This window comes from Pleurodeles waltl, chromosome 2_1 (assembly GCF_031143425.1).
Source record: "Pleurodeles waltl isolate 20211129_DDA chromosome 2_1, aPleWal1.hap1.20221129, whole genome shotgun sequence".
Taxonomy (NCBI): Eukaryota; Metazoa; Chordata; class Amphibia; order Caudata; family Salamandridae; genus Pleurodeles; species Pleurodeles waltl.
In genome coordinates, this window is record NC_090438.1 from 611796085 (window position 1) to 611823448 (window position 27364).

Here is a 27364-nt window from a genome sequence, read left to right on the forward strand (position 1 = left end):
TATGCAAATAAATTTGTAAAAGCAATACTTTGTTTCAATGTAATACCTGGGTGTTATCTCCTCTAGCTCGCATGGGTTTCTCTGGCATCTGATGCCTATTTAGTGAGGCTCCTGGAAAAAGACAAATATAAATGTATGTGCCAGATGTATCAAGCTCCCGATTTGCATTTCTTAAATAGCAAATTTTAAGAAATTGCTGTTTTAGAAATGCAAAATGGGATGTATCAAAATTACGAGTCGGTATTTGCGATTTCTTAAAATTCGCAAATGCAATTTGCGATTTGCAAATACAGAATCGCAAACCATTTGCGATTCGGTATCTGAAAATTGCAAATTGCGAAAATGGCAAACCGGAACAGCCTGATGACATCACAACCAGGAAGTGAGTCAGCCCTTGCTGTTTCCAGGAGCCACACCCACAGGAGCAGGCCGGGAGACACAACCCAGCACCAGGGAGCCAGCCTTGTGATCCAGCCAGGACCAAATTGCAACATGGCCACTGATGGGAAGGTAAAGGACAAGGGAGACAGGAAGCGCAAGCTCAAATTCAGTGAGCAAGAATTGGAGGTGCTCACTGAGGAGGTGGTCAGGAACCATGGCAAACTCTTTGGGAAGAACTCACTACAGGTCCCTGAAAGTGAGAAAAGGAAACTGTGGTGGGAAATCCAGACAAAAATATGTGCATTGGGTGTTGCGCAGCGCTTTGTGGAGGGAATACGCAAGAGATGGTATGACCAAAGAAAGGGTAGCCAGCAGGCTAAAGGAGGCAAAGAGCACCAGCGGAGGACCACCCACCCAGACACCGTCCACACCATTGGAAGACATGGTGGAGTCCACACTGCTTCCAGAAGCCGTCAGTCATGTCACTGACATTGACACATCAGAGGCACCCAGCACCAGCATAGGTAAGGCCAGCAATGATGTGTATCCCCATATGTGCATGTACAAATGTCCCCTAGATGATGCAGCGTGATAAGTAGTCCATGCCACATCTTACATACAACACAACTATGCCTTATGGCAGTGATAGTCCACAATCCCAAGGTCAATAAACCACATTAAAAACAACTTGGTGTTCAGCCATATAGAGAAACAACACATACAAGTCACACTGATACGATGTCAGAGTACAAAATGTACTATTGTGCAACTTATTGAGAGATATAAATAAATGACATGCTGCACATTGTTGTTGCAGATGTCCCAGGCCCTGCTGCAGCAGAAGGTGGAAATTTGGGGGATGTTGAAACACAGCCACAGTCCGACTCCAACACAAGTGAGTCTCTCAGTATTGCACCAACCAGACACAGGGCAAGGATGTTACCTCTCCCAGAGTTCAACCTGGACTCAGATGAGATGCCGGATAAAGTCCCCACACCACCCCCAGAGGATAGATCCACAGGAACACAACAATCCCTGCCCCAGCATCAGTCAACTCCCCTCAGGAGGCATCACGATGCAGACAGACAGTGCACAGAGGAAGGAGAGGGCCCATCAATCTTTGGCGTCCTTGAAGCTTCCATGCTGAAAGTGCAGCACCTGCAATGCAAACACATGAAGTCAATGCACAGGCAGTTGGTGTCATTCAATCAGAACATGTGCGCAGTGAACAAGCAGTTGGAGTCACTGAATGAGGGATAGCAAACAGCAGCCAAAAACACAAAGGACTTGACAAATGCAATTAGGGACCTCTGCACTGTGTGTGTCAGCCACCGTAGGCGCTATCACCAATTTCTGAGAAGGTTTGATGGGTTCTTCAGATTTGTCAATCGGCTTTCTAGCTCAACTGCCATGATGTCACAAAGTGCTGTGGGCATACAGGTGAAGATGGCACATTGCAGTCAGGATGTTGCACAGGGCTTGGTGCAAATAACCAATGTCCTGGATGCAATGCAGACAGCACGCAGTGCTACAAACAGCAAACTGGGTGGTGGGGATAGTGAGGAGTTCTCTAGCCTCAGCAGTCTTACAGCCCCTGTGATGGACCCTTGACGTCGAAGTACCAGACACAGTACTGCCAGTGAAGCCGCTACAAGAGGTGCCAATGAGGCCACTGAGCACCCATGTGGAGTGCGTGGACGTAGGAAGTAATGTTAAGGCCTGCAGGGGACCACCGTAACATGTAGCTGTACAGTTATACTATGATGCTAATAGTGTGACACTGTTGTTTGCTCATGGTAGCCTATGGTTCATGGCTATGTCCTAATGACACATACGTTGCCTGAAGTCAAGGTAATAAAGTTGATAACTACAGAAATACATAAAATTACAGTGGTGTTGTCATTACTTACATCAGAAATGGTTGTGCGTGATGTCAGCACGTCTTTGCCTGCCCTCTGCTGCACTGGTCCTGTCTACTGGGTGATGGGGTGGTAAGGGATCACCATCTTCATCTGAGTCAGGATCCATTGCTTCAACTGGTATGCACCTTCTCTTTGCAATGCTGTGCAACATTGCACATGCGGCCACAATTTTACAGGTCGTCTCTGGGCTGTACTGTAGTGCCCCTCCACTCTTATGGATGCACCTGAAGTGGCTCTTCAGGAGACCGAATGTCCGTTCCACCACACTGCGGGTTACCCTGTGTGCAGCATTGTACCTCCTCTCTGCAGGCGTTGCAGGGTTCATTTAGGGCGTCAGTATATAGGTGCACACTGCATAGGCACTGTCTCCTGGAATGAACAGAGGGTGAAATGAGTACTGTTGCAATCTGCAGTCACTATAACTTCAATGCAACATAGTCATCTATTACTTTACCCAGTAGGTATCCTTCGCCAAACTCCCCAGGTAGCAGTCATGTGTGAATCCCGCTCTGGCGAAAGATGTACAAGTCATGTGTGCTACCTGGTTATCTGGCCACAAGATCGGTAATGATTTTAGAGGCATTGCTAATCACCTGTATATTCATGGAATGATAGTTTTTACGGTTTGCGATAAACATACTCGGTGGCCGATGGTGGGCAGATAGCTACATGTGTCCCATTGATGGCACCTATGACATGTGGAAATTGTGCAATCTGATAAAAAATTGATTTTCATTTGTTGTAATTCCTGTGGGGGTTGGGGAATCTTATGTGCTCCTGTATTTTGCTCAGCACAGCATTTAGAAATGCTTTGAAGAATCATGAGAGAGCACTCTGTAAGACCCCTCCTGCTGCTGCTATGACCCGTTGATAGCTCCCTGAGGCTAATAGGTGCAGGGAGCATAATATCTGCACATGGGTGGGTATGCTATTGGTCCTGTGTGTGTTCCGCTGCAGTAGGGGTTGTAGATCTGCTATCAGGTCAAGTATCATTGCTGAGCTCAACCTGTACTTCTCATAGATTTCCTCCTCTGTCTGGTCAAAAAGGGTTATGCGCACTCTGAAAATGCACTCCTGTCTCCTCCTCCCTCTCCTCAAACCTGCCAAGATCCTCATTCTCCTCACCATCACGTAAAGTGCAGCCATTGTGGAAGAGCGGCTGAGTCATTCTGGGCTTTTTTTATATAGGTTGCACCTTGTTACCACCTGATTTTAATTTGTGGTAAATTGCATGTGCAAAAGACCATTCTGCGACTTTTTGTAATTTGCAAATTTTTGATGCATCCCATTGCGACATGGTTTTGCGTGTCACAATCAGCTTATCGCAAGTTGTGCCAGAATTTTGTGGATCACTATCTGCGATTCGCTAAACTGTGTCAGCCTCTGGCAGCCTGAGCCAGGCTGCCTTATGGAGGTGCGAAATGGCCTGGGCCGAAACAAAGGAAACCTTTGGTGGGAGTAGAACTGCTGCAGCAAGTAGCAGAGCAGGATGGCGGTTGAGTGGCCAATATGGGTTTTAAAGGAGGGAAAGCCAACTGGGACAGAAACTGGACCTCTCCCATTTCCTGGTCCCCCAGCCAGATCGGAGCCCCAATAATTAGATTAGGAGAGGGCTGGAAGGGGTGTGCTCGGGAAATTTAGCCACACCAGTGGGTGGGCTCAGCCAGATGTAACCTCCTAGGAGAGCATTCCTTCATGTTGGATTTTTAAAAAATATTGCTTTCTGGGATTAATTTTTGCCATATTTCACAGGAAGCGGTCACCCCAGAGGGTGGCACCCTGTGTCTCCTTGGTCTTGCCTACCAATCCAGGTGCAAGGATAAATAGGGCCAAGCTGCACAGCAATTCAGATCCCTGCTGGAAGAAGGTACTGGAGAAGAAAGAGTGGCCTGCTGAATCCCTGGTCTGCACTTGAAGGACTGCACCGATATGGATTGTACAAGCTGCTCACTTTGGGCATCACTAGGAAAAGGACTTTGCCTTGCTTTTGCAGCTCCAGGAGTGGACTCCCTATAAGCTACAGGTACAAAGGAGCTGACCAGATTCCCCTACATCAAGTCCTGCAAGAAGAGCTCAGCTGACCAGCGTCCAGTGACCATTTGAGGATTCTGAATAGGTGAATTCTGGGAACTGTATTCCCAACAGATTCTGGAACCTTGGATCAAGTTTGTGGATATTTCAAGGACTCAAAAAGGACTTCTGGAAGAATATCCATAAGTTTGAAGAAGCTTGGAGCAACTTTGATTAAAAGCTCCTTAAGTGGACCAACCCGATGTCATGAGTCAAGCCGCTACCTTCAATTGTGATCCATCTGGAATTTCACATTCGTCCCACTGAAAGCTCTGGAGCTCCAAACTTTCAGGATTTGACCGGGGCCTCATGGAAAGGCAATCTGACGTCATTGCATCTAAAGTGGCTTGCTGGAGAGGACCACACGACATAGAGGGAGAAAAGCTCCAGAAAAGTAGCTACGTTTGAAGGTAAAATTTTGACTAATGCCTCCGAGTAGGGCTCCATCGCGGTCAGCCTCAACTTTTGACTTTGCCCCAGTCAAGCGCGACCGGATGTCTCCGGTTTGGCACATTTGGTTTTTAGGCACTAGAAAGCATTTTAACTAAAACTAAGGTACTGGTTGTATGTTAATTTATTGATAATTAAAAAATGCACATTTAGGGCAGAGTCTCTAACGCTACACCCCCTCCCTCAGGAAGCCTTTGGCTGCTCTCTTTTGCCAGCCTGTTGGTTAAGTGCTGAAGGGATATAGTTGGTGCTCAATTTTGGGTTTGTTAGAAAAGTTCAACACCAGGATACCTGTCTTAGAAGGTTCTGATTTTTACATTTTGAGCATGGTAATGGATAAGTCATATCATACTACCTTAAAGACAAATATTATCATCCAATTAACAGCCTTGATGAGGTTTTAAAAATTGCCTTTACCCTGCTACTTACATGAAATGCTTAAGGTAAAATGCAACAATTCAAAGAATTTCATCTTGTTACTCTTTGGATCTCAAAGCTAAGTTTTTAGTTTAAATCACTAGCAGTTTGCAGAATGTGGCAGAAATGGAGAATTATTTTGCAGTTTGAGGAAAGGGATACAAAATGTTGTGAAAGAGTATGGCTTTGAACTAGAGGTGGATGAAGAATTCCACTCCACTGGCTCAGTTTGCAGAGTTTTCCTCACTTCGTGCAGAGCGCGGAGTTGCAAAAACTCCATGAATCAGAGCAGAGTTTTTTCTTTTGGGTGACTTGCCAATGCTAAGTATATTGTGAAAGAAAGCGTGCATAGTATTTCTTTGCAGTTTTGATAAAAAGAAGTGTATGTGAAAAGTGAAATTGGAATCTACGACTATATTGCATGAATTTGTTAGGCAGCACCACCATTTTGTGCCTCCTGGTTTTGGTGAAAGGCCCATAATGCGTGGTCAAGTATTGTGAATGCTTGTAATTCAGCAAATGCTACTTATGGATCATCCATTGTACACTGTATGATACTTTGTCAAAAGAGAATCAGTAGTGTGAGGGAAATTCTGTGATGTATCAGACGTACAGATGATGTTCTAATCTTTCCTTTCTCAGGATTACTGATGGTGCAGGATGCTTCTGAGCGTGCAGCTCTCATTCCCCAGGGACAACCATCTGATGGGCAGTTCTACTCGCCTCCGGAATCTGAAGCCGGTAACTCCTAGGGTCTATGCATTTTAATGGCATGTCATAATTCTTACAGCATTAGCCCATGCAAGTATTTCGTTTAAAAAGGGAGAGTTTAATTTTTTGTGTGACTGCTAGTGATACTGTTTGGAGTGTTAAAAAATCAACCACATGTTCCATGGTCCAGCCTTAACTGGCAGCTAAAATCAGCTCTGCAAAGCTCTTTTAAGAGGTGAGGTTTTCTGAATGATGACAAGGCCATCATACGTTTCTGACATCACTGGTGTGGAGTATTTGTGCCTTTCTGGAATAAGCTTGTTAGACTAAGTTGAAGTGGATGTGAGCCATGTCTCGATGACACCAGAGTCCATCAAGGTCATGATGAGACATGAGGTTTCAGATATTTGATGCATTTGAGTCTTGAGTGGATGTTTAAGATCTTAGGGGATGGAGGGAGTTAGAGTATGGGTTTGAGCGTGTGTTCTGCTTTCCTACTCATCTCGTATCAGAGCTTACAGAACATATCAAGAATGCACTTCTGAGTTCAAAGAAGACCTTTATTGTTGTTAATTCTTCCCCACCCACAAGTTCGTGAGAGACGAATTAATAGATTTCAAGCACACGTTCAATTGAGTCTCAGTTGTAATGTACACAGCAGGTTATATATATATAAGATATTGATAAGATATTGAATGCAAAGCAAAACAAATACTTCACCGTGTAAGAAACTATTTACAGCTTCATCTTTCTGGGGTCTGCAAGTTGATGACTCTGGTCAACTGCGAGAAAGAGATTATCTACACACACGGGAGACTGGCAACTGGCACCAAGTTCCAGCCCGAAGTCCAGCAGATTCGAATCTAATTCTCTGAAGCCCCGAGCCATCCTTACAAAAGCGTGCCCCCCTCCTCTCAGACTCGGGAAAACTACGCAAGCCTTTGGAGACTGGCCAGATCTCCTAGACTTCTCCTCTTCCCAAGCCTGAGCAGAAAGGAAAACACCAAATGTACTCTCTCTTATCAGGTCTAGTCTGGTGTGAGAAAAACAGTTTGGTTCATCTTGTGGAAAAACACAGCTTGGAAAAATACAGCTTGGATTCTCAACTGCAATGTCTTATTCCACGTTAAAGGCAATAGGCAGCTAACCTAAATATCAAATGTAATGTCTAATGTCATGTCAAAGCCAATAGGCAGTTGAGCTGAATACAAAATGCAAGGTCTAATATCATGTCAAAGCCAATAGGCAGCTGAGCTGAATACAAAATGTAATGTCTAATATCATGTCAAAGCCAATAGGCAGCTAAGCTGAATACAAATGTATAATGTGCTACTGGTGAACATTGAGCAACTAATATGCGCAGTGGTGAAACACAAAGTCATTGGTCAAACTCAATTAATATCATCACAGCGTGGATATTATCTGTGCTAGCGTGAAAGAGATTATGGAAGTAGAGACTGATGGAAAACCATACAACTGCCAAGATGAACTTCCACAATGGGATGGAAGCTGTAGCAGCCTAGATGAAGAAAAACTGCCGCAAGCTCAAATCAGACAAGACTTAGATCCTCATCGTGGGACCCTCCACATCTGCCTGGGGCAACACCTGGTGGCCTCTAACACTCACCCCTCACCCTAACAAACCACGCACGCAACCTCTGCTTCATCCTGAATTCATCCCTTGCCATGACCCACCAAATCAACTCCCGTCACATCCACACACTCTGACTTCTCTGAAAAATTTTCATATGGATCCCAAACGACTGCCACAAGGCCATAACCTATGCCCTGGTCACCAGCAGACTCGACTATGTCAACGCCCTCTACGCCTGCACCACCCAGAAGAATATAAAGAAACTACAGCACATCCAGAACACCTCTGCTAGACTCATCCTCAGCATCCCCCGCTATGAACACATCACAAAACACCTGAAAGACCTCCACTGGCTCCTCATCCGGAAAAGGATCAACTTCAAACTCCTCATCCACGCATACTAGGGTCACCACGACTTAGGACCTACTTACCTAAACCACTGCATCAACTTCTACTCCCCCGCCAGACCTCTCCGCTCAACAGACCCTGTCAACCATACCCCACATACGGAAGACCTTGGCTGGAGGAAGATCTGTTGCCTATCTCACGGCAAAGAGCAGGAACACCCTGCCTCTTCACCTCAGGTAGTCAGCATTGTTACCTCAGTCCAGAAAGCACCTTAAGACCTGGCTATTCGACTGAATCACAGAGGACCGAACCCCCACAGCACCTTGAGACCCTTACGGGTGAGTAGTTGCGCTTTGTAACGCTAATTGATTTGAATTGCCTTTGGTTGTCATTGGATCATTTTGGTTTGTGGCTGGAGCAAGGAACGAACAGACACAAAAGGGAATCATCTTTTGAAAGTCCTAAACCTCACAGTGATGCATGGGATCTGACACCCTGAGCAGCAGCTAAGGGATGGAGGAGGAAAACATGACCCGAGTTGTGTTAGTCAGCGTGACCAACAATATTTGTGTAGACCGCAAGGGTTGAGAAATGGCGCAGAGTGATCACTAGTGGACGAGAGCTACTTTAAATAAATTCACAGTGGCAGAAGAAGACAGTAACGTGTGTCTTCTTCTTACATCTGTAAAATAGTCATGTCAAAAAAGGCAAATAACGGTTGTCAGTTGAAAATATTAGAGCCATATTGCGGATTAATTAAGATTGCTAATTGTATGTAAAATTTCAAGGTTTTAGGTTATTAGACGTTATTCAGTCAATCAGTTAATAAACCACCCTATTTGGGTTTCTTAAAAATGCTATCAACAGCTAAGGCACATTGCTTGAATTGGCTATGTTTCACAAGGCAAAAACTGCAAAGGCCTCCCTCCAAAAAGATTTTTAACACATTTAGATCCTAGATTAAATTACCCCAAATGGCAGTAGTGCAGTATAGTTCACCCAGAGCCTCCATCAAATTAAATTGGAGGGGAAAGAGATAGGACTGACCCTTATACCGTTATTAGCATTCGAACCACTTCTTTACTTAATGAGGGGTGACTAACTTATTAAGGTAGTAGATATAGGTGAGAACATAATTAAATATATTGTTTGCCGACTGTATATTATTTTACATATTCCTCCCTGAAAGTTTATACCAAAACCTCTGAGCCACCAAAATGTGTTACATCAAATTATCCCCTTAATAAACTGGAATTAATGTTCTAGCAATTATTCATATTAACAACAAGAACAGAGACTATTTTTGGCTTTGATAGCAACTGAAAGCGTACAGATCCCCAAAAATATCAAACATATAACTGAATCCATTCTGTGGAGAGTGCCAATCCACCTCTGGGGAGTTTGTTTACTCTTGCACACACTTTCCAAAAATAGACATGCTAACCAGCGCTGCATTGCTGTAAGTGGGATGAAAAAAAGTGTGTGGGAGAAATCGAAAAGGGGTGTGGCCTACAAAGTATCTTGGAACCCCCCCTCAAATAACATGGCCCATATAATTAAGGAAGCGACCTGAATCATGTGAAATAAAATCCTGTGTTTTACAAATTTATAGAGGCTTACTGGACACGAATGACCAAAATCAGGGCACAGTATATGTATTTATATTTATATAGCGCCATTACCTGTACCCATGCTCAATTTGTAAAAAAAACAAATACATGCCAGAGTCGAAAATATTTCTTGGGAGTCCAGTGCAGCTGACACCGCCCACAGCTCCTTCTACTGCTGCCAAATGCCGGTAACAGCAGTACCAATGTGTTCGTTTTATCCAAAAGTTTATTAAGTTGTTAAACGCGCAGATTGTGAGTTCTGCTAAAGAAAATGGACACACAGTGCCACCATGTGGTGGATAACAACGTGCTGGATCTTAGCAATAAGGGCATGATATATATAATTTGATGACGAATTACTCAGTCACAACAATGACGGATGTCACCTCCGTCGAAATCTAAATCCCATTATGTCCTGTGGGATTTAGATGTATTCGATGACTTTACAATACAATTAACATAGCTGTGTATGCATGACATCTACATAGGGATTTTCCATTTGTTTAAGTTGACTTAAAGTATATCACGTCCAATGGAATGAACAGTTTGGTTTCCGTTTTCTTGATTAATTGTAATTTGAGTTAGTTTATAGGTTATCCAAGATCCTTTTAAGTTGGTGATCTTTTTTGTAGTTTGTGCATAGCTAGTCTTGATTTACCCTACTTGTTCATGTTCATTACGCTGCCCTCTGCTAGCTTGATTGCACATCCTATTAGTTTAGAATTTAAGTTACAAAGACTTAAAAACGTATTTTTGATACTGTTATATGTTTTCAAATGATTGTACCAAGGTGTAACCTCTTAACCTGTAAATCAAGCCCATTATCAGGCTCGTGCCAAGCCATTTCCACTTCCATTGTAACTCATTGGAGTTATGCAATACATACTGGGCTGAGGGCGCCAAGTGCAAATCACTGAATGAAAGATAGAAAGATTATCGCTGTGTGACTCAATGAAGGATAGAACGATAATCGCTGTGTGACTCAGTTTAGAAGGGTGTTTAAATTCATATATGGAATCACCAAGCAGTCTTTCACTTACATTTTCTAAGTCACATACTGAGGGCATACGCTAAGATGCTGCAAACTGAAATGACGTGCCTTTGAGCATCACGAGGTAACCGGTGTGGCAGAATCTTGCTGTTTTAAAGACTATTGTGCTGGTTTTACAGGTTCTGATGAGGACGAAGAATCTACTGAAGAAAATGAGGACAGTACAGAGCCAGCTGTGTAGCCAAGTGATGGAGAAACAGGTGAGACAGGGCAGAGGAAATCAGTATGATCTGTTTCTTGTTATAAAATACGCCTGCAAGTTATTGAGATTTGTAGTAGTCGAATTTCAATTAACAACCGCAAATAAAAACAAATTGCACACCTTCCAAACTACATGTGGATCCAGTACAAAAATGAGTGCTATATGGTATAACTAGCTGTGAGGCTACGAGCATCATCCGTCATTACTTAAAACCCAAAAGAAGGTACTTTGGAAGTTCAGCCTGGCTGACATGTATACAATTTATTCTACAACCCATACATCTGTCTGATTACTAACTTTGATGCAGTTTTCCCAACCAACCAATGAATGCACTATTACTTTATTTTTTGTTTCATGTATCAACACATAAAATCCAATTTTTAAAGAAAACATTGTTGAAAATACATGTCTTGCTGTAGGCATTCTCCATAAGTATGGCATTTTCACAAGCTTAGTTGTTTTTTTTTTCTTCATAATCACAGGTGAGTAACAGTAGGGAACTGGGCACATCTTGGACACACACCAGTATGGGCCTGCTGCTCTTGGTACTTGCCACAGGTGAAGATTCGTGCTGACTCTTTTCCCCTTGCTAGGAAAAAGCCAGAAGGCCCCTCATGTTGCTGCTGATGTTGTCTTAGAAATCTACTGCTACTTGGACAGGGGAGGTGAGTGATGACTCCTCCTGGAGAGCACACTCTTTCGCTGCACCAATTTTAATTATTTTTCTGTTATAGCCACTTCAAGTTGGTTTGCCATCTAGCCAGATTTTGCAAGACCTATGTGGTTTGAGGCAAGCACTTAGGCCCTCATTACGAGTTTGGCGGGTGGCAAAGGCCGCCCGCCAAACTCGTACCGTCATCAACAAATTCGTACCGTCATCAGGCTGCCTGTGCGGTCAGAACAACGCCGGCCCTATTAGGCGTTCACCACAGGGCCTTAAAATTGACGCCGGCTTGTAATTGAGCAGGCGCCAGTGTGGCGGTGAGGCGGGGTGCAGCAGCACCTGTCGCGCTTTCCACTGCTAGTAATTCGGGCAGTGGAAAGCGCAATGTAGCTGTCCATGGGAGCCCCTATACCTCCCATGCCAAGTGTATGGGCAGTGCAGGGGCACCCATGGGCCTCCCAGCACGCCCTTTTGGCCAGCCTTTTCGTGGCGGGGCTACTACCATGCAAAGGCCGGTGGAAAGGGGACTCGTAATCCCCGGGGCTGCGCTGCCCTGGTGGATTACAACCGCCAGCAACCTCTTTCGGCCAGCCTTTTCATGGCGGGGCTACTGCCATGCAAAGGCTGGTGGAAAGGGGACTCGTAATCCCCAGGGCTGCCCTGTTGGATTACAACAGGCTGTCGGCTGGCGGTGCCGGCGGTCTGACCTTGGCACTTTCGCTACGGTCGTAATGTTGCGGTCGGACTGCCACTTTGGTGGCAGTCTGACCGTGACCCTGATTGTCTGGTGACTGCCAAGGTCATAATAGGGCCCAAAGTGTCTGTGGGCTTTCACCCATTTCTGGAGGTCAGACTGTGCCCTGACCACTTCATCATCAAGGTCGGTCCCCCACTTAACTGAGGATCCACAGAAATGGAGTCTCAAGTACTTGAGGTAGTCATAATTCCCCATTAATTTTAGATGACCAACATTTCCGTATACTCAGTGGGTAAACCTGCCTTCCTAAACCCAGCAAACCCACTTTCTGAACTTTCAGACTCTGTCTTGCAGGTTATTGTTAAGGGTCATAAAAATGTTCACAGGAAGCAACTTGGGCGAAATCTCTTGTTTTTTCTAGTTCATCCATGGAGCTAATTGGTGCCAATAAAAAGCCTGAATCCGCTTTGCAGGGAGGAATGATGAAAGGGAAGATTCCTCCCATAAAATAAAAAAAAGTCTTGTGTACGGGTGGTCAGACACCTCCAAAAACATTATGGAAATGTGCATGTTGTCAGTTGTTTTTGTGAATGACCTACATACGCCTTCAGATTGGTATAACCCCGGACACTCTTTCTGATTGCTTGATAGCAGCCAGTCAGAATTCCTTTCAGCAGATCAAATGGATTTTCATTAGTCAGTCAGGACCATTGTCCATGGCTAGACCCTTGTGTTGGGTAACATTGGACTCTAGCCCAGGTTTACAACATTTAGCGTCCTTACCTAGAGGTGCAGGGACAGAGTTCAGAGTTCAGTGCACCATCACTTGAGCAGGGGAGTCTAGGTCCAAAAACCCACTGAGCATGCTGTCTGATATGACTTTCTGGGTTACTAACAATCCTGTAAAGGATTCAGGAAGTCACTGGTAGTTCAAAAGACTCCATATATATATTTAAAAGTGTATTATTTCAACAGTCTCATCCTGGTGCCTAGTACATGAGTAATAACTATACAGTATATAATTAAACAGCACTTATGCATGATACTAACAGCAAGAATAAACTGAACAGTTCTAACATAATTAGAATGTTCCTAGAAGCCTTCCACCCTTAAGATACTTCTCTGCACTACACCAAGAGAGGATGAAATAACACATTTTTCTCTAGAGTTTCTTGGGGCATAGTGCACTGCATATCTGTTCACAGCAGATCAGCTATGTTTATCAAACTTCAGATAGGCAAGAGCGTTGCCTTTGAAAAAAATACACAATCAGCTGAGATCAGCTTCTCTTATTTGTGTATTGTCTCTTGACATAAGAATGGATGCTACTGCAGTCTGGCAGGACCTCTCGTGATAACCTGGTGTGAAGACCTCTCAAATTCAGTGGTCAATCTAAGGCTGTAATCGACACGCGTCTTTCTTGTCCTTTAAGGGTGAACGCGCTTCAACCCCGATGCGCCGTCACCCTTTACTTATGGACAATAAGCGTTTCTACCGCAAGCGCGCTCACCACAAGCAGCGTTTGCCGGTAACCGCTTAGCAGCGAGAGACGCGATGTAATCTACACGCTGCTTCCTTTAAGGATGAACGCGCCTCTAATCCAATGTAAAAGCTTTTGTCTACTCGATATTTCTTTACAGAAGCTACCCACATGTTAATACTAATGGCACTTCAGCATTCACTGGCTAGTCCACCCATGATGTTTACGGGGGTGCGCACAACTTGTCTTAGATTAGCAATACCTATTCTTGGAGAGATTTACATTTCTCACTAGGGTACAGATGTATACAATGAGACATACAATACCTGTTTATACTTATATCTATTTATTTTCCACACCAAACAGAATGTGACTCGGATCCTTGCCATCTGGCTATGGTATCACTATAGTTCCCCTTTTTTTGGAGAATTTTGGTTTTACTTACCTGTTTTACTTACCTGTTTAGGATTTGGTCAACTGACCCCATTTCTGCCTACATGATAATCTTTAACTTAAACTTCCGCTCTCTATGTATTATAGGCTTTAGTGGTTTAAGAAGCCAGATGTTACCCCGATGAGGCCCTATTATTAGACTTTGGAGGGTAAGCATCTTTTGTCCAACAACAGCTTGTGTTTTAGATACTTCACTTCGGTTTACTTTTCACTTGGCACTTTGTTGGGACTCACTATAATAGGAATGTGCAATTACTTGAGGATAATACATTATATGATGCCTCATTGTTTATATTTATCATCAATTACTTTTTTGATTATGGTTCTCTTTCTATATTCCAGGCCTTTGTCTTCCCAAATGGGGAATACAATTTGCTCTTACCTTTGAGCTCATTTTTATAAGGATTAGGTACGTATTAGGTCCTGAAGAATCGCACAAGATCATTTTTGACTATGAATAGCGAGAAACATGTTGACCTCCTGTTATGATTGAGTGACACAAGAACTTTGTGTTACCCGATTTCGTACCACTTTTTCAACAAGATTTATGAATTATATACTTCTTTGTTGAGGGATTGTAAACATTATTTTACCATATCTCTATACAGTGTTTTTTAACCATGTCAAAGGCATTAACATCTGAATAAATTATCAGTTTTTTCCTCTAGACATTTTTATATATCTCTTTATACCAATCCTTCCTCCTTTTTCTGCATGTTTTGACCGGCCAATACTATTCTTTAAAAGAACTCCGGCAAAGAGCCCCCTTGAGGGGCCCGTCAGGCATTGCAGCGCCGGCCTGACGAGGAGCATGGCCCAATGATGAAGCATGTCACCGGCTGGTGAGTGAGGGCTCTTGCTCTAAAACAAATTGTTTTTTCTGGTATACCGTCCTTTCAAGAGAACCGTTTTGATATTTTGGAACCGTGTGTTTATTACTGTTGTTTGACTTATACTTGGGAGACCTACACATGGGACCAGGAGGGCTTCTCTCTTTTTCCTCCGAACCTCCCTTATTGGCCCCCCACTGTGATTGTTTGACAATCTAAGGAGTTCCACAACACCACTGCCGTCTAGCCTGCATTATGAAACTTTCCAATAATCCAAGATATAACTGGTTTGAACATGCATGATGAAAATACATCAACTCAAACTAAATCTTTATCTGACGTGTCTGCTGACAAACCTTGAAACATAGCTATCCTGTAGCTTGCAGCAGGTTTGTGTCACCTTATATGATAGAAAAGCAATTGTTCAGATGAAATGACTCTTTTCCTGGCTCTGCGAAAGATAATGACATGCTTGAAATTGGACCAAACACAGACTGGCTAATTTAACATGCCCAAGATGGAGTCTGACTCAGCGATGTTAGGCCTGTGATTTGCGGATTGCAGCCCATTTAGTCATTGTCTTACTGTGTCTCTTACCTTTCGTAACACAACTGGTTATATGTGTGAAATGATGGTATGGTCAAGCTGGTATTCTCACAGCAGTTTCTGGTTCATTGTGTGATTTTACTGTCTTCCAGTCCACCTTTTTTCATCCAAGCAGATCATTGGCATTACCAATTTGCACTGCAATCTTCTTACCATCAAGTGAAAAAATGTTTTACAATAGCCCAAGTTATCAGGTATGTTGGACTTTTTTGTTTATGCAGGGTCATCCCCAATCTTTTTGCCTCCTGCCTCCTATTTTTTCTGACCTGTTGCTGTTGGCTTTTGAACTCTGAGCACTTTACCACTGCTAACTAGTGCTAAAAGGAGAGTTCTCTTTTTCTTTTACTGCTGCAAACAATCACTCAAATAATATGAGCACCATAATGGGCCACCCCGAAATTCTTTGACCCATTTTTAATATCCTCTCTCTCAAGAGAGCCAAAATTGGGCCATTTCTCATTCCCAGTCCAAGTCGTGCAAAACAGACTTACATATTCTAGACAATTTGTCTCCTTGACAACCTGAGTTGCAGAGCTATCTCTAAGTAATTTAAAACCTTTCTCTCCTCCCAGCTGTCTAAACAATTGTTTTGTCTTTTTCTGCATATGAGGGCTAACTACCTTCCCGTTTCCTTTAGAATTACTGTTTCTCATTGTGCCCTTTACTAACAAATTACATCCCCAAAGATAAACACAACAAATTGCATCCTGTAACAGAAAGGTTAGGCAGTGGACAGAGAGAAAAACTCCACAGTTGTTGACAACTCTGAGACAACATATAAAACAGTTTGCTTAGCTGATCCAGAAATATACTACTTCACATATAATTCAAAGTGCCATTGCAAGGAAAACACAGCTGCACATTACTATCAGTCAACATGTAATTTAAATGGAGTTATTGATCAATAAATTATTTCCTCTGTGCATACCTCAAAATCATTTCCCTGTGTCCATTGCAACCTGCTTATCAGGCGGCTCCTCCACTGTGCCAAGTGAGGGTGCCCCCCTGGTGTTCCCAAAATCTCCTCTGGCACAGGCTCTCCTGCATGGGTTACGACCCCCCCCCCCCCCCCTCAATGGATCAGGCACTGTCAATCAATTATTGACACTGAGTGAACTCGTAGTTTACTCCTCAGTCCCCTGGTTCACTGCCAGAGGAGGAAAACAAATCCTGTTTTACTCCAAGCATTGGAGGGCCACCACGGCAAAGTATCACCACACACTGGTGTGATGCTCCAAGCATCCACGTCACAGCCCCTTCTGTTGGGGAAAACTTTTACAACCATCCACAGAGCATTGAAAAACAAAACACCAGCGGCAGCAGTTGCCCTGGTACAGAAGAAATGTATTTGTTAGTATCAAGACCTGCTGGCCAGCAAGGAAGAAGGTGCACAATGGTGCTCTCAAACTCCCTCTCGAGTGGCCAGAGTGTAGCCTTTTAATACTATACAAAATGCAGCACTAGCACAAACCAAAAGAAGCTCAGTGCCAAACATGGGCAATCATATCAAAAATAGAAATGTAGCTGAAGGAAAATGAGCAAAAGACACAGTGCCAAATATGATATATAGAGAATGTCATACAAGCAAATCATAAGAAGCAGGTGTACAGTGCACCACGCTAAAGGAAGCTGTAACCTTGTTTGTGGATTGTCAGAGCAGGAATGCCTGGGTTCTCAGAGGGGTCTGTATGTACAGTTAGTATATACAGCTGTTGGAGGTGTCAGGTATGTTAGTGTGACCCGAAGTTCAGAGCTGGAATAGATTTGAGAAGGAGGGGGTTGCCACTCTGAGAAGGGAGACAGAGCACTGTGGAGGAGCCGGCTGTCTGCTCAGCTCGTGAGCAGCTAAGTGGGTTGAAACAGTGCATGTGAGAATGGGAGCTAATCATTTATTACATACATATGAATATATATGTATATATTTTTCTTCCAACGCCCATGATCTACCCAGAAGACTCATTAGTGTCAGTCACTAGCAGAGACTACTCCCAAGCCTAATCACGAATAGAACCAGTCCGAGTGCTGCCTTTTGATTAATAACCAATATGTCCATTTGAGCTCTCCAGGTCAGACTAGGTTTTGCCAACAGAATATTGAATTCTGCTGTCCTGCAAATCCTGGTTTCAAGTACCAGTATCGCTGATCTGTACACAATATATGCTAGGGATTTAGCCATGTGATCGTATATGAAACCTAATTTAAATGTTCTACTATAGTGCCCAGTTATCAAAGAAGAGTAGTCCAGTGCATTTTTATGTTTTTATAGTTCTTAGTTTGGGCACTATGTTCATCCAGCTTAAATTTGATTTCTGCTTAAACACTATGACACCTATTCAAACGTAATTAATTAAAAACCTCAGGTTTAAAGATCTGTTTTTTTCAAAACAAGCAGTTTATATTTTAAAAACATTTGCAATAAAACTAACGTTGTTGTATAATGGCTTATTTGGCTTCTCACGCATAGCCACTGGGCCTGTGAGTGATTCTGTGAGTAAATCACCCTGGAGACACGGTGTTGATGCAGACAAATGTTCATATACCTTTGTACCATTTCCAGTTACACTGTAGACTAGCAGATGCAATTCTGATAGTCTCTTCTCAACAAGTGCTGACCACATCCATGTAAGAATGACCATTTGCACTGAAACAAAGTTCTGGCAAAAGAAACACGAGGTCTAGAAGTCAGCAGAGTTCATTATGTTACCGCAAAAGCAAAGTGCCAGTAGACTTGATGTACGGCCTACAAACTTTGTACACTATCCTCACTTTGAAAAAAAGAGTATATTCTAATAATTTTAAAGTTTCGCTATGACATAGCAGGCCCTAGGTTGTCAGGGTTTTTTTACTTTCTCAACAAGAGGTGACTGCATTCACATGACAGTTGTTTTTTGCACTCAAACACTTGCAGTTCGGGAAATGTGCACAGACCTTAAAACCCAGGGAAGCTCCAGTTATTGATGCAAGAGTAAAGGCTCATGAGACTGAAAAGAGGATGTAGGTATTGCCCTCATATGCCTCTCTCCCCAAACACACGAGGGTTCTCCCTCATGCAGTAAGACATTTATGCCCTGATTATGTGTGTCAGACGAGGAGGTGCTATTTAACACACAGGCTCTGACTCCCCGGGCTTCGGAATTTACTTGATGCAATAAATAGCAGTGGAGTCATCGGAAGGGGGGGGACGCGTTCCTCAGCCACTTCTGCCTCGAATCCAAAACGTCATTGTTTTGGAAAACGACAGCCGTCCTGGGAAGGTTAATTTAAATAGTTTAGAAAGCTTCAGCTGAATTGTTATTCAGTGAGTCTCCTGTTAAGTGAATCCAAGGGAGGGGCAGACATCTAAAGAAGCGTTCATGCCAGGGTGCCCGCTTTCCTGAAAAAAATGCAAATATGCTCTACCAGTTAATCTGCAAATTAATACTCTAATCTGCAAATGTAAAGGATGCTTGGGAGCAGGCACTTATAAAAATCAGTGGAAGCTTTGTGATGACAAAGATGTATTATTTTTGAGTAGTAGCAAAAAGAATTAACAACTGAACTGTGAAGTGAGTGCTTTTAATTGTAATTGTATTTACATCATGTTTACTACCCCTAAAGAGGTGTTGAAGGAACAGTTATGTAAAAAATGTGTATTATGTATTATCTACATATTACTAAAATCTATATTTTGGAAGCACTATTTTATGGTAAAACATTTTGTAGTAGTCTATTTTATTCTGTGTGTAATGCAAATATAAAAGAATGACTTGTATATTGACAGTGCTTTCTGTCCTCTCCGGTTACACACAGACCTCTGCAGTGCGTTAACTAATCGAGGTTTCATAATGCACTGCAGTGCATTTCACACTAAGTAATAACTTTATTTTATTTATTTTTCATTTAAGGTGGCTTTTATTTTATCTGTAGCTGCCTGACATTGAAAGACCTAAAAAACGTACAGAATATTTTGGAGCTTATTTATGAGAGGCTTGCGTCACCAAAGCATCACTTTTTTGATTCTCCGGCAGCACAAACCTATGAATCATACCTATGAGGCAATGCAAAGCCACCCTACCTGGCTTTTGCATGACCTCATAGATATGGAGCAAGGCAAAGCAGCACAAGCCGTTGTGTTGCCTTACTCTGTGCCAAGGAGGCATCCCATGCGTGTTTCCGTGGCTGTTCCCACGCAACACTCATGTATTTGTATGCTGCCCTAGATTTTCGAAATGTTTGAAGACCTGTGCTCCAAATTGATATGCTGACTATTAGCTATACTCTACTAGTGGATTTCGTCTTATCTGATTCCTGTAGTCAGGATCTTACTAACTCAGTTTTAAGTGCATTATTGACAGCAGCTATCTTCCCAATGAGTCCTATGGTTCCGAAAAACATTTTGCATGCATCCTTCCTTCTTTTTTGGTTCATTCACATCAGAGGATTACTGCTGGAGTTTGATCATTAGAAGAAATGGTTCATAACCACCTAACAGTCCGATGACAAAGATGGTGGTGTCCAGGTGGTTTTAAAAGAATGTAATGTACATTGGGAGGCTAAAAGCTGAAACCACAGGTGATTTTAGACATAGATAAAGTGAGTAGGAATAATATTAACATTCACATCATTGACGCACTTCGTCCTTTGCAGGAATCAATGCCTGACAAGATCAATTAATCTTTGGACCCAGCATGAGGGTGTGGAGAACACGTCATTACATTTCAGTTCAGACCAATTCAACTACACATTATGACTAATGTGGCCACACAAGCAAAACTCCAGTCAGGAATAAAGTTAAGCGGGTTTTATTACAAGATGAATCTCAGTCATGTAGACAACTCTCAAGACAAAGTTATAAAGATACAAAATCACCAAAGATTAACCAAGGCCACTAAATGAGTTCAGGCGAACTAACTTTAGAAGAACTAAACAAATACAATACACATCATCAGAAGAATAACCTGATGCACGTAAAACAAGTGTTGCTCAGTTTTAATAGCATTAAGGCAATATAAATCATCTAAGTTCAGTTAGTTTGGGTGAGAAAAAAACCATCCAGATTAGACAATCAGGGATTAACATGTGCTGGGCGGAACACATGTGGACAAAAGACAAAAAGTGCAAAAAGAATTTGGAAAAAGGAAATCTGGGGCAGTAAGTCACTAACTAAAGTCGGCAACAGATAAGTAAAAAAGGAAGGCAACCGCATTTCAGAAGCTCGATCAGGGTTCTTCTTCCCTGGGTCTTAAATCTTTATTTAAGTCTCAGCAAGGCATTTCTGAGGGGCAAAGGCAAAGAGTCCTCTCAGAGTCCAAGGGAGTCATCATACAGGGGAAAAGAGGGAAAAAGATTCTGGCTCTTCGGGTTCTTCTCTGATCAAAATCCAGCTGAAGAATGGTATATTAAAGTTCATAGGGCAAGATCATTCGTCCATCCATCATTCCACATGACGTTGAAGGTTAAACATCCAATAGTAAACAATCATGCGATTCAGTCTGAAGAATTAGTGAGAATTCTCAAGGCTTTCATGAGAACAGAGTCCAGATGTACTCTTCCATGTGAGATTGTAACATTTGTATATGTCGCCAGTCCACAGTCCTGGATATTCCGTACTTAAGAACAACTTCCCAGGCTCACTATGTGTAGTGCAATATACATTTATTACCACATTATCACATGAGAACAAAATCTAGAAGAAAGGTCCACGTTAGCAAGATGACTAAACATTTTCTGCACAGTCACAAATACAGGGCCTAACAGGCCTCACTTAGGCTAATGCAAATGAAACAAAACAGCAGATTAATCAATGCAAATAAAACACATATAACACGCAGAATAGAAATCCAAACATTATTAAACTTTCATTAGCATTCATGTTGCAGTAATTTTAAATGAAATAGCTCTGTTAATATATTTTTGTTAAGATGATGGAGAACTACATTTCTCTACATTTGCATACAAATTTGAAACATTTTCAATTAGAAATCTAATATTATTTTAATGCCACCTATTAGCTTTCACTCTAAAATATAACACAATGTCAAATTAATTCTTTAAAATGAAATGTAAACTCTGTACTATATGGGTTTCATTAGTTAGTCTAGAGTTTATGCACACTAAAATGGCTTCTCAGTGCATCACTTTAGAACCAAACTATTAGTTCTTTGATTAACATAATACACACAATCTCACACGTAGATGACCACTGTGACACAAGAGACAATGCCAAAATAGCTGCTACAACAACTTGGTCCTCAGTTGCTTCACTGACATCTTGTCATGCTATTCACCAGTACAGAATCACAAATGTGCCAATTATGAAATCTTGACAACGTATATTTACCACCATGTGCCGCCTGCATTTTCTGAGACTTACAGTTACTAGCACATCTTCAATAGATCTCATCAACACTTGACATTCGCACACTTGGGGCCTCATTACGACTTCAGCAGTCTTTTAAGCAGACCACCAAAGCTACTGCAGTCAACAGACTGCCAGTGCTGGCGGTCTACTGACCGCCATATTAGGAGTCCTGTTTGGACTTCTGTCCATTTATGGGCGGAAGTCCGAGTTGAGGAGGCAGTTGCACCACCAGCACCGCCACGACAGCAAGACTCCGCCCGCCGTATTCGAATACATAATACAGCTTGGGGGAGTCCTTTACTGCAGTGGGGTGTTGGTGGTGCAAAACACTAGGACCCATCCCCCCCCCAGACGACCAGCTCAACGGCAAAGATGATTTGATCGTCGAAAGGAGGGGGGAGAGGAGGGTGTTGGGTGCATTTGTGTGGTGTGTGCGTTTTATTGTGCCTGAATGGGTGTGCGTGAGTGCGTGTGTATATGCATGTGCGTGGAGTGTGTGTGGATTAAGTGTGAGGGTGTATGAGGGGGGTGTGGATGAAGGGGTGTGGGGTGTGTGTGGATGATTGTGGATGTTCATGATTGTGAATTTGGAGGGGGGTGCTTGCATGAGTGGGGATGATTGGGGGGTGCATGGGGGTGTGGGGACATGTGTGTGCCGGCAACAGCAATGGGGATTCCTGTTGTGGGGTGCGTGACCGCCGTGGTTTACGTAGTGGGGTGACCACCACTGAAAGCCTGGTGGTCTGCTGCCTTGTAATCCATCTGCCACAATGCTACCTGCCGCCGGCCCATAGGAGCTCACCGCCGGCCATGTCGGTGCAACCGCACCGGCGGGCCAGGAAGCATTGTGGCAGTTTGACTTTGGACAAATCTCACAACTTGTAATGTTGCGGTCTTTACTTCCAGGTCTTCTGCAGTAAGACTGTTGCTGTGAGGCTGGGGGTCTGATGACCACCAGCCTCGTAAAGAGGGCCTGGGTTTTTTAATCCTGGTTATTGTTTCAAACATCAATACAATACGACAGCACGAAATTAAAAGAAAGTTACACTGCAATACAATGTCATATGGACATTCATGCCTTTTACTCACTCCAAGATTTCAAATCTGACGGAAAAGAGATCTGCTGCAGAATGAAAATGTACACAGCTACCCACCTGTTCCGCTGTAAATATGCGCAAAGTCTGCACTGATATGATATAATCCTAGTTATGTTTTGCCTCGCTAATCAGATTTATACAGTGACTTTATTAATTGAAGAATGATATTGTTACTGCTGCTAGCCATGTAATAAACCCAGTATACATTACCTATGTACTGTCATTGATGCATTTCTGAAATAAATGTTCGGTATAAATAAAACCTAATTTTTAAGCTTTTGTGGCGTCTAGCAATGCCACACACAGCAGTGCACTACTGCACACGCACATACCCTTGTGAACAAATAGCCATCGGCAGAAACAAACACATTTTCATTCATGCTGCACTCTAATGCTGTATTTCACAAATGGGACATTTATACAGCAGGAATGCTTGGCTGATAGCGAATATATATAGTAACTTGCAGGACAGCTCTCCTTGAAAACTGACCAGTAGCCAGTCACTTTAAGCATTCAATTGCATTAGGTCCTGTTAGCCATATGATGGGAAAGCCACTGGCCTGCTGAAAGCATCAGACCTATTCTCTTCCTACCATATCTTCCAGGGGTTGAGTCCATTACACTACAAGGCATTTCAGACACATGAAAGGTTTTTTTGTTTAAACAATTTAATGTTCTTAGTTAAAACAAATAACATCCATATTCACAATTCCATTATAGCATAGCACGTTTCCATTTACGCACACCATTCTTCATTCTTGTTAGGAAAGGCTTTAACAATTCATATTTCAAAATACACTTCCTAACCTTGTGTGATCTGCTTAGCATTTCCAAATGTGTTAATCATTCACATTTGTAAGACCTTACGCCTAGTGATATCATATAACAAGCATTTGCAATGCAATGGGTCGCACATTTTCTTGAGTTGGAGCTATTAGCGTTGTAAACTCTTAACCAGACTTTTCTTGCCACACAAATAAAAATAAAAAAATGAAGCGCAATCGACTTATGTAAAATGCAGCACGATCGCGCTGAAATTGAAAACGGTAAAACAGCGCACGGTCGCGATATGTAAACCCCAGCGCGATTGCGCTGCGTGGAAAATAAAAAGATAAAGTAGTCCGGAAACTATGCTGAAAACATGGATTCTCATATGTTTTCAGTAGTTTACCGGTGCTGTGTAGGTTGGGTAAGCACCAGAAAAGGCATGATGTATGCATGCCTTTCTCGAACCAATGAAAGTGACTGATGTGACATGGGTGTGGTTAGAAAAGCCCAAAGAGAGATTACTGCGGTGGACGGAGCGCTTTGCTATCGCCCCTAAAAACGAGTTATTTTCGGTGTGTGTTATTTCCTATATATTAATAAGGCTCCTGTGCTCAAAAGAGAAATGGTTCCAAATGAAAATAACATAACCAGACATCAAGTTGCTGAATCTAAGCACTCTAGATAACACAACAGCTTCATACATTGCTTGTATCTTACGGCAGAGGTCATGTTGTTCCAAATATTCCTGTGAACTTCCACAGTACACTTCTTATCCCTAAAAGCTTCCATGGTACACTTCTTATCCCTAACATCTTACAAAACTAAATTGTAGTGGTAGAGAGAAACATATTCTTGAGTCTTAGTTGGCCTTGAAGGGCCAAACATCTACTAGGCAAACTTTCAGCATTAACTCAAAACTCTTTCTCCCTTTTCTGTACCTAGAAGCAGCTGTTAGATGCTTGTAAACTGCCATAGATCAACCCTGGTCACCTGATAGAAGTTACAGTTCTTCACCCCAATGCTCTTTCCATATTGGTCCCTCCACTTTACCTTTCAGGAAACTAGAGTGGAAAACAAATAGCTGCACTGTAAGATAATGCAGTGAGCACTTCAGTGTTACAAGCGTTCTTCAGGGCCATTGATTTACCCCCACATACCTACTGTTGAAGTTTCTGAGGCCCGCCCATAGTTCAAGTGTCCACTACCTCATTAACTCACATAATGACATAATGATTCAACAACCTAAACGCATTTTCTGGCAAGATACCAAGGTTGCTTGCTGTATTACCTAATGGCTTGCAGTATCCTCTGGCCTTCGTGCCAATAAAAGGTTCTTTGGTCACCCTGAACCTTATGAGCTTAGCTAACCCAGTTTGATAATTAAGTTAATTTCTGTAGCATAGGCTGTCATGCCTTTCAGGGCCCTGTCCACTGTACAAGGAATGACATTTAGCAAATCCAAATCATCTACATTCTTGAGGTTTGAAAATGTGGTTGACCCATCCACTTTAGGAGCAATGCCATTTTCCATATCATATACCCCGAATTGGGATCTTTAAACCCTGTGTACTTCATAACACATTTGTTAGTTTATCCTATTTTTTTAACTATACAATAATAAGTATTTAGGTGTTGCCCTGGGAATATCGTCTGTCAACAATATTAACCCCATATTTCTATCTCCAGCTAGTGCCTAAAATAGTAACTCTTGTGGGATGCCGTGGAAAAAATAGATGCTTAATGTAGCCTTGCCAAATGGTGCAGGAGATGCAAAGGTTTAGATTCCTAACCCCAAGGAATCGGTAGGGATGATCATCCTGCTATCAGCACTCATTGCCTGCATGATTGCTGGTGTACTGAAGTGCCTAAAGCAGTCATGTGGCATATTTATCCTACGTCCACACTGACGATTTAACAATGCAGCTCCTGTACCAGGTCAGGGTTTACCCATGAATAGTCAGGGCGCAAGGAGAATGCAAATTCTGGTGCATCTGTATGTTAGTAAGGAAGCATCTTGTACACATGTGAGCATGACCAGTGTGTAGTTTTTGTGTACAGTTTGTGCACATGTGTGCTAATGAATCTGCACACTTGCGGCACATTTTGTATAAGTCCAACAGGATAAAAAAGTAATAGTAATATATAGGACCAAATATATTCTCTTGTACATTATAAGTCATGGAGTTCCATGGCAGTAAGAAATTGGGTTATTGGTCAAGAGGGGTGGAAACCCCAATCAGGCAACAACCACAGTCGTCGTCAAGGTGAACCACACAAGTCACTAAATGAACCTGTGCTTAAACCTCTGGTAGCTTGCACAAAAGCAGTAACGCTTAACTTAGAGGCAATGTGTAAAGTATTTATTCATCCCACAAACAGTAATAAAGTAAAACCCAACGGAAGAAAAATCTCAAACCATAGTTTAAAAATAGAGTGAATATAAATAAATAAAGTGATGCTAGAATGACAAGAATCTCATCAGTAAAACTGGAGTTACAGACTTTCAAGTTTTATTGTGAAAATAGCTCCAAAAAATAGAAAGTGCCACGCATGGTTATGTTGTCACACTATACCAGGAGAAAGTCACAAGCTCAGGCCACCGTGATGGAGAGTGCGTCCAGTACAGGGACCAGGTTAGCTCCGCTGAATAGTTACTTTCTCAAGTTTATCGCAAAGAGTTCTGTTCATGTTGTGTAGTGAATCCAATTTAGTTTTTATTGGGACATAGGACATCAGCTTATCATTTGGCTTGCGTTACCTAGTGACTTTTAACCTACTTAGCATGCTCTTAGCATGTTTTAGACCATTTATTTGACTATTAAGTAGCTGCTATTGGTTATAGTTATAAAAACGTTTTGATAAGCATTATCATTGCCACTCTGTGAAGGCGCTACTATCAGCGTCATAATCAAGTGATGTACGTAGGTATTCACATCATGTCCCTTTTTCACTTACATGTGACAAAAACTTAATCTACACTTGTTGGGAATTGTTTACATAATTGCTGCCACAAGTGTGCGTCGTTATCAATTGTTTGGGAACATACTTAAGTCAGGGCTCCTACACGATCTGTATAAATACATCTCACACAGACCAGGTTATCAGAGGGATTCCTTCCAGATGCCATCTACACTGGACATCACCTTGATGCAGAAATCAGCCTTTGTGTCACCTCGGAGTCTGAACTAGAGACCTCATTCCAAAGTAATGAGAGTTGGGGGGCGCGTCTCATGGACATAGTACTGGCAGATTAGGTTTTTCATACCTAGCTCTCATTAGGTTAGGGATTAGGCTCTCTATGCTAGGGATTTTACATTCCATGTCCTTCTAGCACATGCAGATGTTATTTTATTCTGTTTTATACTTGGTCACACCATTACACTTCCGTCAAAAGTTTAAATTCTTGGCATTCTTGCTCCTTCACATGAAAAAGTATGGCGACAGATATGTAGAATACATGCGAAATCTCTAGTTCAAAATAAAATAAACCAACATGTAGCTGGTAATTTGTTTTAACAACAAATTATATGCAGTCTAAATTCCCCTCAAAATAATAGTTCAGAATGTACTGTAATATGCAGAGAAATTCTGCCTTTTATGTAATAACCCACAGCAGTGGAAAAGCTAAATATGTTGCCTAAAGGGTGTCTTTCTTCGAATTAATATTAATTTA

General features: G+C 42.3%; 1 protein-coding gene across 5 annotated transcripts in view; it reads left to right on the plus strand.

Moving 5' to 3' along the window:
* The window catches only part of STARD3NL (STARD3 N-terminal like), a 237256-nt gene that overhangs the window by 203402 nt on the left and 6490 nt on the right, over positions 1–27364 (plus strand). For 4 of the 5 annotated variants that reach the window (XM_069215649.1, XM_069215665.1, XM_069215656.1 and 1 more), the window contains exons 7-8: positions 5883–5981; positions 10674–10754. In XM_069215649.1, the coding sequence (XP_069071750.1) occupies positions 5883–5981; positions 10674–10735 (161 nt within the window). In that variant the 3' untranslated portion in view covers positions 10736–10754. Of the gene's footprint in view, positions 1–5882; positions 5982–10673; positions 10755–14392; positions 14460–27364 lie in introns of all 5 variants that reach the window. The other variant, XR_011199751.1, reaches the window with a different exon arrangement.